General features: G+C 39.8%; 1 protein-coding gene across 1 annotated transcript in view; it reads right to left on the bottom strand.

The window, feature by feature from the left end:
- Positions 1-12,721, bottom strand: part of Ash1l (ASH1 like histone lysine methyltransferase) — a 160,233-nt gene that overhangs the window by 131,507 nt on the left and 16,005 nt on the right. The window contains exon 2 of the mRNA XM_059265644.1: positions 2,153-2,678. Within this exon, the coding sequence (XP_059121627.1) occupies positions 2,153-2,578 (426 nt within the window). The 5' untranslated portion in view covers positions 2,579-2,678. The remainder of the gene's footprint in view (positions 1-2,152; positions 2,679-12,721) is intronic.

Genomic DNA, 12,721 nt, shown 5'->3' with positions numbered 1-12,721 from the left:
AGCCTGGTCTACAGAGCAAGATCCAGGAAAGGCGCAAAGCTACACAGAGAAACCCTGTCTCAAAAAAAAAAAAAAAAAAAAAAAAACCCAAAAAAACCCAAAAGCAAAAATAATAATAATAATAATAATAATAATAATAATAATAATAAATAAATAAATAAAGAATAATGATAAGGTAAGGATAGTGGCATGTCTGCACTCCCAGTACCCGGCTGGCTGAGCTAGGAAGAGTACAAGTTTGAGGACAGCCTGAGCAATGCAGCGAAGACTCTCTTTTAAAAAAGGTGGGGGTGGGGGAGAAAAGAGGCTAGAGAGATGGCTCAGCTGCTGGTTCAGAAGAACCAGGCTGGATTCTTAGCACCCACGTGGCTGATGGTCACAGCCTTATGTAACCCCAGTCCAAGGGGGTTCTGATGCCCTCTACTGGCTTCTGTGAGCACTGCACACATGGTGCACAGATACACATACAAGCAAAACATCATACACATAAAATAATACGGACCACAGAGAAAAACAAAGAATAAAAGTCAAGTCATTTCATACAGTGAAGATCACTATTAAATATCAGATCAAGTGTTAAAACAATTCTGTCTAGTGCCAGCCTTATTACTAATGTACATTCTTCATCCTGTAGAGGACATACATTGTGTGTGTGTGTGTGTGTGTATATATATATATATATATATATATATATATATATATATATATATATATATAGACTGATACTAAATAACATAACTAAAACTTCTGGTCAAAAGGCTGTCACAGCCGGGCGGTGGTGGCGCACGCCTTTAATCCCAGCACTCAGGAGGCAGAGCCAGGTGGATCTCTGTGAGTTCGAGGCCAGCCTGGTCTACAGAGTGAGATCCAGGACAGCCAGGGCTACACAGAGAAACCCTGTCTCGAAAAACCAAAAAAACAAAACAAAACAAAACATAAAACCAAAGGGCTGTCACACAAATTGCTACTGTTACTAGACAGAGTAAAGTTAAGGCAAATTAGTCATGGGGCTGGAAAGATGGCTCAGTGGTTAAAAGCACAGACTGTTCTTCCATTGGACCAGAGTTCAGTTCCCAGTATCCACATGGAGGCTCACAACTGTCTGTAACTTCAACTCTAGGGAATCCTATACCTTATTCTGGTCTTTGTGGGAACCAGGTGTGAGCACATTGAGAAGAGACATACAAGCAAGCAAAACACTCATGTACCTCAAATTATTTATTTATTTATTTAGAGACAATGTCTCACTATGTAGTCCTGGCTGGCATGGAACTCCCCATGTAGACCAAGCTGGCCTCAAACTCAGAGATCCACCTGCTGCTGCCTCCCATACTCGAGTCCAAGGTATATACCACCATGCCTATGTTAAATCATTTTTTTTTTTTTAAAAGAAAAATTAGTCACTGTATCTGAGTAGTGGCAGGAAGAAAGCAACTTGGTTTTCTGTTAGTTTGTTGCTTTGAGTCAGGTTATCCTGCACCGGTTTCCAGAGAAGCCAGATTACTGATCTGCAGTGTGCCTTATGAGAAACAGCAGCATAAATGTCTTATGAGACAATTCACTTGGCAAAAGCTCTCATTTCATTGGTGAATCACATCCTTCCAACGATGTTAAAAGAGAGGTGCTATGAGAATTTCTTATCTGAGCCTCAATTTATTTCCTTAATATGTTCTTCCCTTCATTATTGGAAATAGACAAGATTCAAATCTGTATTTCCTAAATATAATTGCCAATTTTATATATAATTTTTCCCACTGTTATATTAGGAGCAACAATCTGACTTGTTTAACACACATTAGCTCCATTTTACATGTCATAATTTTACAAATAAAATATAGGTACAGACAAATGTATCTGTAAGAGGACTCAGTTGCTAAGGACACTTGTCATAAAAGCCTGTCCTAAGTTGACACCCCAGAAATCATGTGAAGGTGGAAAGAACGGACACTAAAGTTGTCCTCTGACCTCTACAAGCACGAAGTGACATTCCCTACACATCCACACAAATAAAAATGTAAATGTAGACATCATTATATTGTTATACTTTTAGCATCCTTTATAGCCTATCAGAAAGAACTGAAGACTAGTGTAAATAGGATTACTAGAGAAATCCAATTACTGACACTGGCCGTGGGCTGGGAAGTTCACTCACCCACTTGGAAGGGCAGCGGTCGCTCTTCTCATCTGTCATCTTCCCACTTTTAAGTGCTCTCCTGGAGTGCTTGACCGTTGTTTTTATGGCAGGTCGACACACATAGTTCTCCAAGTTCTTTGGAGGCTTTTTAGTTCTCTTAGCCTGCAGACCAATTTTCAACTTTACGTTCCCCTCCGAGAAGTTTGTTTCTTTCACTGAGAACTGCTGCTGCTGAGCGTCAGGTAAGCCAGCATCTTTTCCTGCGTCCCCGCTTCTTTCTCGAGTCCGCTTGCGCGGATCCTCCTCTTCTTTCTTCGTGTTACTCTCTACTTCGCCTTCTCTCTTGCTGGCCAGGGTGCCAGGACTGATGGTAGAAGGACTCTTTCTTGAAAATCCTTCGGAATCAGAACCCAATCCTAACATAGCAGTATTCCTAGAGTCCATCACAAGTGTTTTATTGCCAAGGAATCTTACAAAACTTTTACAGAACACTGTTCCATAAAAAAATACGGATTTCCAAAACTTGCGACCAGCATCTCTTTCCCTGCAGGACAGATCATAACAAAAATTTATCAGAAATAAACAAAGGATTAATGTAAGAAAGGAGCAATAAGAATGGCAGGGAAAGCAGCAAAAAAAAAAAAAAAATCAGTTAGATCAAAATGTAGCTTACAATATAATACAAATCACTGAATTGTGAATTCACTTAAAAACTTCAGATTTCTTTTCATTGTTCAGTAGATATGAACAAGTTACAATATTGTAGTACAAATCAAAATTTAAGAATCACCGTTACAACAGAGCATGGCGGCACACTCCTAGATCACAGCGCTTCAGGGAACAAGACAAGAGGATCTCAGGTTTGAGGCCAGCCACAGGCAGATCTTTCTCCTTTCTCTCTCCTCAGTACGTATGTATGTATGTATGTATCTGTGTGTGTGTGTGTGTGTGTGTGTGTGTGTGTGTGTGTGTGTGTGTATCTCGTTTTTTGACAAAGGATCTCATGTAACCCAGGCTGGCCTTGAACTTGTTAGCTAAAGATGATCTTAATCTGATCCTGCTGCCTCCAGTTCCAAAGTGCTAGGATCACGGTGCACACCACAACTGGCTCCAGATTGTAGTCCTTAAAAACAAAACTATAGGGCACTATGGTGGAAGTCTTTTATCCCAACACTCAGGAGGCAGAGGCAGATTTCTGAACTTAAAACTAGCCTGGTCTACAGAGCAAGTTCCAGGACAGCCAGGGCTATACAGAGAGACCTTGTCTAGATAAACAAAACATTAAAAAAAAAAAAAAAAAACCAAAAATCATTATAAACCAGCAAAGAAGCTTCTGCAACTGATGTCCAAATACAAATATAACACAGAAATAACTCCTCTCTCTACCTCCCATTCTCTCTCCCTATAAGCCAGGGTCTGCCTATAAAGCTCAAAGTCCTCCTTCCTCAGCCTCCAAAACACTAGGATTAAAAATGAGCACCACTATACCTGGCACAAGAATTTAATTTTAAAGGAATATATTTTCTACATTTTAAAATAAAATCCATTTTATTAAAAATAATTATTTTGCTGGCTTTAAGTAGGTTTCAGTATTCAAACATTTTATTTTAAAAACTGTCAGGATTAGAATTGGAAAGATAGACAGCTGAGTAGTTAAGGGCAATGGTTATGCTTCCAGAGGATGAGGGTTCAATTCCCAGCACCTACATGGTGGTTATAGGTTAAGATTCTCAGGCAGAATAATCTCTGTTGCTACCACACACTAACTCTGAACTTACTCACTAATCCAATGAAAAATATTCCTGGGCATTTACTAAATGACGGGTATTATACTGTGCCCTAAAAGGAAAATAAAAACAGACCCACTTTCTAAATTTGAGGCCTATAATGAAGTGAAAACATGAACATTAAACAAATAATTATAGGAATTATTGAAAAATTTATTTTCATTGTTTTCCTAATAGCAAATAGTTGATACATTTCAATTTCCCAAATATATAAAATGTTTTCAAACCAACATATCAACTTAAAAAAAAAAGGTAAGTAGCCCACCTAATCTAAGAATCTGCACATGGAATCTCTTTTGCTTTTTAACTATTTATTTATTTATGCATGCATGCATATGAGTGTTCTATCTGCATGTACGCCTGCATGATAGCAGAGGACATCAGATCCCATTACAGATGGGTGTGAGTCACCATGTGGGTGCTGAGAATTGAACTCAGGTCCTCTGAAAGAAGCAGCCAGTGCTCTTAACTGCTGAGTCATCTCTCCAGGCCCCGGAACCTTCCTTCTTTTTTTTTTTTTTTTGGTTTTTCGAGACAGGGTTTCTCTGTGTAGCTTTGCGCCTTTCCTGGATCTCGCTCTGTAGACCAGGCTGGCCTCGAACTCACAAAGATCCGCCTGCCTCTGCCTCCCGAGTGCTGGGATTAAAGGCGTGCGCCACCACCGCCCGGCGGAACCTTCCTTCTTATTACATAAAGGTCCTCAGGAAATCAACCAGGTTCTATCATATAATCAGAAGGCTGATTAGTAAATAAAAAGCAAAACAAATAACTCAGTATTCTCTTTACAAATTGTTTATTTATTATGAGGCTGAGGAGTCAGAGCACTTGCAGCTCTTGCAGAAGTCCTGAGCTTCGTTCCCAGTACCCACATGACTCACTACCATCTATAACTCTAGTCCAGGCTATCCTACTCCCTCTCTACCTACGTAGGCATCAGGCATGCACATGCTATATGTACATATATTCGGGCAAAATACTCATACACATACAATTAAAAAAAGCTTTAAACAATTTCTTATTGCTAGTGTTTGAGTGTGTGTTTACAAGTACAGGTGTGCTGGCACCAGGGCACATGTGTGGAGGCCAGAGGCCAGATTTCAAGAGTCGGTTCTCTCCTTCCACCACCGGTTCTGGGGGTTGAACTCAGGTGGTTAGGCTTGAGTGGCAAGGACTATTAACCACTGAGCCTACACAGCAGGCCTATAATTCACTAGACGTTTTCTTATGTTCATTTTCTATGTATAGGTGTTTTGCCTGAATGTGTCTGTGCACTATGTGTGAGCCTTGTGGCCACAGAAGCCAGAAGAGGGTGTCAGGTCCCCTGGAACTGGGGTTACTAATGGTTGTGAGCCACCATGTAGGTGCTGGGAAACCAGCTTGGTCCTCTCCAAGAGAAAAAAGCTCTTACCCTCTAAGTTGCCTCTCCAGCGTCTAATAATTCAGTATTTTTGAGGACTGACAGATCTGTCTGGGATTACATCTTACCTGTACGACATTCTTCTGCCATGTGCAAGACCCTGATGTAATCACCAGCAATGGCAAAAATATTAAATTTGAACCAAAAAATACAGCCAAATGAAATAGAGTATGCATATAACGCCAAAACTTGAGAGGTTTGAAACACAACTTCCAAGTTCATGGCCAGAGGGGCATGTTAGTGAGACGCTGTCTCAAGGACAAAACACAAACATGAAGGGAAACAACAAACAAAGGCCTAATTAAAAACCCAGGCCTACAATCTTGAAAAACAGTGTAGTTTGGAAATAAAAATTTTTATACTTTCAGTGCGTTTGTGGTCCCATCAGACACTTCCTCTCCTTATCAAACACAAGGTTCTACTGGTTTGCACGACAGATTCACAATACAGAAATCCCTAAAACTGAAAACCAAGTGTTTCCCCTCAACTTAGCAGTGACAAAATTTGAGCTGAATTGATTTTAGTTTTAATTACCAGAATTTCTGTGAAATGTATTCAATATATAGAATATTAAAGTGTTTGATAAAAGAGTGCTTTCCCAAAATCTTCAACAAATCACTGTCGGTTCATTCAATCAATATGGTACTATCTAAAAGTTTAAAAAAATAAACAGTAGTATAAAACCAACAACCCCCACGCAAAACTTCTAGCATCAAATGTTCTAGATTATGGGTGGTAGTGGCGGCGGCGGCGGCGGCGGCGGCGGCGGCGGCGGCGGCGGCGGCGGCGGCGGCGGCGGCGGCGGCGGCGGCGGCGGCGGCGGCGCACGCCTTTAATCGCCTTTAATCTCAGTGCTAGGGAGGCAGAGGCAGGCGGATCTCTGTGAGTTCGGGGCCAGCCTGGACTACAGAGTGAGTTCAAGGACAGCTAGGGCTACACAGAGAAACCTTATCTCGAAAAACCCAAAAAGTTCTAGATTACAGACTGAGAGTTTCTGCTGTTATTGTTTTGATAGTCTTATTACTGGCCTTCGACTTGAGATCTTTCTGATTCATCTTCCAACAGTGCACTCCAGCTAAAATAGGAGAGCCATTTTGAATGTTTGAAGTAATGAATGTTGTTTGTGAGTAGGGAAGTGTTTCCATCCAGAATTAAGGGAGCCATGTTGTCACATAACTTATCCTATTTCCTTGTATGGTATATGTTGGAATTCCTAGCCACTCCCCCAGCTACATGACAGAGAGCGTGATCTGGCAAGCTGCTTAGTCATCCCAGGACCTTACATCCTAAGTAATCTGTGACCTGCGTGATCATGTAATCTATGTGCATGTGTGGCATAGCTAAGTGAAAGTCCATATACACATGTGTGCAGGTGTGTGTGTGTGTGTGTGTGTATGTGTGTGTGTGTGTTAAAAGCAGGTTCCACATATTCCTGCCCCCTCTTCCTGCACAGCCATTCCATAGGCCTATTCCTATTCCTCCTGACTTTTCTCACACGGTAAACAGTGCCACTTAATAAATAACAGTATATTTAATTTAAAATGTAGCTGCAAGGAGAAATACAGATTTAAGAACTATTGTCTTGGCTGGGCAGTGGTGGCACACATCTTTGATGCCAGCACTCAGGAGGCAGAGGCAGGTGGATCTCAGTGAGTTTGAGGCCTGCCTGGCCTACAAAGTGAGTTCCAGGACAGCTAGGACTGTTACACAGAGAAACCTTGTCTTAAAAAACCAAAAACCAAACACCAAAAACAAACAAACAAAAACCCCCAACAACAAAAACTGTTGCCTTTCTGCTCAAAGAAGCAAATTCAACATTCATCTTAAATGCAGTTTTGTGGTTTACATTTTCAAGTCTCTGGAAAAATCCAAAATAAACTAGTGAAACTGAAAAGAAAATTAAAGGGATATAGGTCAGTTGATATAGTGCTTGCCTAGTACATATCAAGTCCTGGGTTCTAATCCCAAAACTGGTTAGGTAGAGATAAGGCAATCAGAAGTTCAAGGTCATCCTTGGCAAGACATCAAGTTCAAAGCCAACCTAGGGTATATAAGACTCAAAAAGGAAGACTTACAAAACAAAGTCAACACTAGCTTCATAGTATAGAGTCCTTTAACATACATCATTATTGGGAAGAACAAACTAGAAAATTACTTACATTAGTAGGACATACACATTTATATCACTATAATTTAACAACATGGTAGAATTACTTATGAATTCTTTATAAATCACCATAATAATTTAAGAATGTTACTAGTCTATTTCGGCAATGTTGCCACTAAATACCCAGGAAAGCAACATAAATTTACAATTTCTAACTAGGCATGTAGCTTATCATGTATGAAGACCTGGACATATTTCTCAACACCAAAAACATAAACAAAACAACTGGATAAAGGGATATACTTCTGCAATCCCAGCACTTGGAAAGAAAAGCAGGAGTTCAAGGTCATCATTGGACATAGAGCAAATTCAGGGCCAACCTGGGTTACATGAAAGAGAAAGAAATAACCTCCACCACATATATGTAAAATGTGTGAGCAGAAAAAAACTCAAAACTTGTTTTTCATATCTATACTCTATTTCTTCTCTCAAGTGAATACCTCTACCTACTGCCACCTGCCACAATAGTCCCATATACAAGTAACAAACAATAAATCTGATAAAATAAAAAAGCCAAGGACATAGCTCAGTAGGTTTAATTGCCTTCAAAAATGCACCCTCTTATGAACACACACATTAATGAATACACATTACCACAGCATCATGAGGCTGAAGGTATTGCTTAGTACAGAGCTTGCCTAACATGCACAAGGTTCAAGCCCAGAACAAGGAGGGAGGGAAGGAGAGAGTGTGAAAAGGAGGAGGAGGAGGGGGAGGGAGGGGAGGGGGAGGGGGAGGAAGAGGAGGAGGAGGAGGAGGAGCAGCAGCAGCAGCAGACACCCCTTTGGTCTCTGACACAAAGTAACTATGACAATTTAACTCTGTGTGGAAGACGGTGGATTGTGTGGATAACCTGTCTACCATCAGGAATGGGAAAGAATGGGAAATAAGCATACTTTGATAGAACACTACTTAGGAAAGCAATATAAAATTAACGATAAACTTTAAAGTTCTACAAATGAGTCCTGCCAGTAAGTTTAACATATATAACTTAAAATTAAAATCCCTAATATTTACTGAGTTTTAATATGCACAAAGCTCTACACTAATGCTTCCCATATTTAACTTAAATCTCTCTAACACTATATAGTAGTTACTATTCCTTTTTATAGATGAAAAGACAGGCTAATGGCCAATAAAAGAAAGAGTCAAATCTACTCATAAAGGCTCAGTCAGGGTGGCCTGGTTTTTCTTAAGTGTGTCATACAACCTCTAAAAAATCATTTTCAGACCTGATTTTCACTCCTCTCTGCTACACTTAGAATTCTATTGGCTTTCCTCCTACTTCTCTAATCATTCAACTGTTCCCTTCATCGATTCATTAAATGTATGCATGTAAGGGAGGTGGACTGGGGTGCTGTACCTGAGTCTATGAATGAACAGGTGTGCCCGTGCAGGTAAAGACCTGAGGTCAACATTTGGTAATTTCCTCAACAGCTCTCCATTTATTTATTGACTTGTCTATTTATTTGTTTATTCTCTCTGTGAGTACACGCAAGCACAGGCATGTGAGTGTGTGCATTCTGTAGCATAAGTTTTGAGGTCAGAGGACAACTTTTAGGAGTCAGTTCTCTCCTCTCACCATGTTTGATCTCAGGAATCAAACTCAAGTTGTTACACTTAGCATCAGGAGCCTTTATCTACTGAGCCACCTCATTGTTGCCCCCTTATCTTGAGTTAGAGCTTCTCACAGAACCCCACGCTCACTGATCTAGCTAGGCTGACTGGTCAATGAACTGCAAGGATCCACCTGCCCTCTCCCCGCCTCCACCTCGGGAGTTACAGCTCAACTTCTATAGGTTCTAGGGATATGACCTCAAGTCCTTATGCTTGTGTACCATCTCCCCAGCCCTAGTTCATTATTCTCAATATACCCCTTTATTAATTTAACACATAGTTTCTGAGGGCTTCAAAACTATCTTAAGAACACAATAAGATATAGTTATAGGTCAGACAAATACTGCTATCATGAACTCTAAATTTTAGAAAGGAAGCAAACAACTTATATAAATACAGTTAAAATGTACAAGTATAATTAACAAAAGGTATTAACTATTATGACACAGTATGTAAAATTAACATAGGAACATCAAAAAGATCTTACCAAAGCGAACAGTATGTATGAGAAAACTCCCTAAAATTATGAAGATTACTGAGATAGTCCGAGCATAAAATGAAACTGGGAAGGCAATAAGAATTGCTTATAAACTGCCTCGTACAAATTGGCTCTTAAGGATTTGGATAATCCTGGTGCACAGATATGCAAGCAGGCAAAACACCCCTAACACATAAAACAAATATATATTTTAAAAAAAAAGAGTTCAGTAATAAATGTATTAAACTTAGGTAGCAGTGAAACATTTTTAAGTGTATCAAGTCAACTACTAGAAATAGATGCATAGAATACATCTATATACAGCATTACTTTAACCAAACACACATGAAAAACCTAATGAAGCTGTCTTTTTTTCCGCTTGATAAAGGCAATTAACATATTTAAAATTACTTCATTAGTATATATTTTAAAATATATAGTGAACAATAAAAACTTATTTGTCCAGGGAAATATTCCAGTTGCTACATTGTAGAAATAACAATGGGGCTGGAGAGATGGCTCAGAGGTTAAGAGCACTGACTGCTCTTCCCGAGGTCCTGAGTTCAATTCCCAGCAACCACATGGTGGCTCACAACCATCTGTAATGAGATCTGGTGCCCTCTTCTGGTCATACATGCTGTATACAAAATAAATAAATAAATCTTTAAAAAAAAAAAAAAAAAAAAAAAAAAGAAATAACAATGGTTACCCATATTTATCTTAAGACAATTCAATCTTGTTTCATCTATGAGAATTTTTACTTTGATTTGTTTTATTTCTTAAGATAATGTCTCCTTATTCACAATATAGTCCTGAATGACCTGTAATTTGTAACAATCTTCCTGTTTCTACCTCTCCAATGCTAGGATTACAGGCAAGTAACTTTCATATCTGACTCTAATAAACTTATTTTATTTTGTATTGTTTTTTGTTTTCAGAAACTTTGAAGCCTAGGATAGCCTTGAACTCAATGCAATCTTTATGCCTCCATCTCTCCAGTGCTAAGATTAAAGGTATAAACCACATCTCGTTTATGATAAATTTGTATTTGCTCTATCAACTTCATTAGACAAAACCAAAGATTGCAATCATTCCCTTTGTCAACATTAAAAACCGATACAAATGAACTACTAAGACTTTAAAACTCCATATGTACATAGCACAGTATTCATATGGAACTACTATCCTAGGTTTTAATTTCTTTAAAATCCTAAGAAAAAAATTTTTTTTAAATTTATGTGTGTCTGTTGGTCAGTGTATGTGTACAAGCCCACATGTATGGGGATGCTTGTAGAGGCCAGAGGACAACGTCAGATCCACTGGAACTGGAGTTAATGGTGGTTATACCCACTTTGACGTGGGTGATAAGAACTGAACTCTGGCCCAATACAAGAGAAGCAAATGCTCTACCCACTTACCCATCTCTCCAATCCCCTCTTTAAAGTTCTTGTAGATGACCAATATAATTTATTAGACCACAGGAAGTTAGCTGAATAACCCTGTACTTAAGGAAGGAAAGAAAGGTTTGAGTCAGGCAGAACAGTAAGTGTCAAACTCCCGAGGAAGAAGTATTTTGATTATGTTTGAGAAACATAAAGGAAAACTTTGCCTTCCATTTCTTGAACTGAGTCTGAAGAGAGAGTGAAAAAAGACGAGAAGAGATGGAAGCAGGAAAGAGGCTGTAACTGTAAGTCTGAGTCCAGCCTGGACTATACAATGAGCTGAAGGCAAGCCTAAATCAAGTTACAGGGTAAAATTGTACCTTAAAAAGCACCATTTAAGCCGGGCAGTGGTGGCGCACACCTTTAATCCCAGCACTCGGGAGGCAGAGGCAGGCGGATCTCTGTGAGTTCCAGGCCAGCCTGGACTACAGAGTGAGTTCCAGGAAAGGCACAAAGCTACACAGAGAAAACTTGTCTCAAAAAAACAAACAAACAAAAAAAGCACCATTTAGCTGGGCAGTGGTGATGCACACCTTTAATCTCAGTATTCAGAAACAGAGACAGGTAGAGCTCGAGGCCAGGCTGGTCTAAATGAGTTCCAGGGTGGACAGAGCTATAGAGAGAGACCTCAAACCAAATCTAACCAAACCAAACCAAAACAAACAAACAAACAAACAAACAAAACAAAAACAAAACAAAAACAAAAACCTGATTAAATTAAAAAAAAAAACTTTCATTTTATTTTTCTATGTGTTACAGGTGTTATATGTATGTATGACTATGTACCACATTCATGCCTGGTGCCCAGAGAGGCCAAAAGAAGGCAATGGATCACCTGGAACTGGAGTTACAGTGTGAGCCATTATGTGGGTACTGGGAATCAAATGTGGGTCCTCTGGAAGAGCAGCCAGTGCTCTCAACCACTGAGCCATCAACTCACTCACTCATTCCACCTCCCCCCCCTCTTTTTTTGTGGCAGTTTCTCTGTGTAGCCCTGGCTGTTCTGGAACTCACTATGTAAATCAGGCTGGCCTTGAACTCAAGAGATCCACCTGCCTCTGCCTCCCTAGTGCTTGGATTAGAGTCATATGTTACCATGCTCAGCAAAATTTTTTCTTTTATAACAATTTACCTAATAACTTGCGATCATTCCTGACTTCCTTCTATCTCTCAATCTTTCTACATACAGTCTGTCAGCAATGTCAGTTTTCTTTTCTTTTCTTTTTTTTTCTTTCGGTTTTTCGAGACAGGGTTTCTCTGTGTAGCTTTGCGCCTTTCCTGGAACTCACTTGGTAGCCCAGGCTGGCCTCGAACTCACAGAGATCCACCTGGCTCTGCCTCCCAAGTGCTGGGATTAAAGGCGTGTGCCACCACCGCCCGGCCCGGTTTTATTTTCAAAACATGCAGTCATTTCTCACTACTTCAATAACTACTATATAAGAAGTCCTTTGTTCTCTCTGTCAAAAGTAGTAGTATTTTTAATGATTTGATATACTGCAGAACTGTGTTCAAAGCAGTTTCAAAACTGGGCCAATCAAGATGGCTCAGCAGGTAAAAAAGGCAGCAACTCCAGCCAGGTGACCTGAGTTTGGTCTCTAGAAGAACAGAAAGTCATGCTCTGAACCCATGAGAGCTGCGACACCTGAGCACTCACCCTCTCATATACACACACAACAACA

Source organism: Peromyscus eremicus, chromosome 6 (assembly GCF_949786415.1).
Source record: "Peromyscus eremicus chromosome 6, PerEre_H2_v1, whole genome shotgun sequence".
Lineage (NCBI taxonomy): Eukaryota > Metazoa > Chordata > Mammalia > Rodentia > Cricetidae > Peromyscus > Peromyscus eremicus.
The sequence above is the reverse complement of the archived record's forward strand: the minus strand, read 5'-3'. Positions and strand labels throughout refer to the sequence as shown.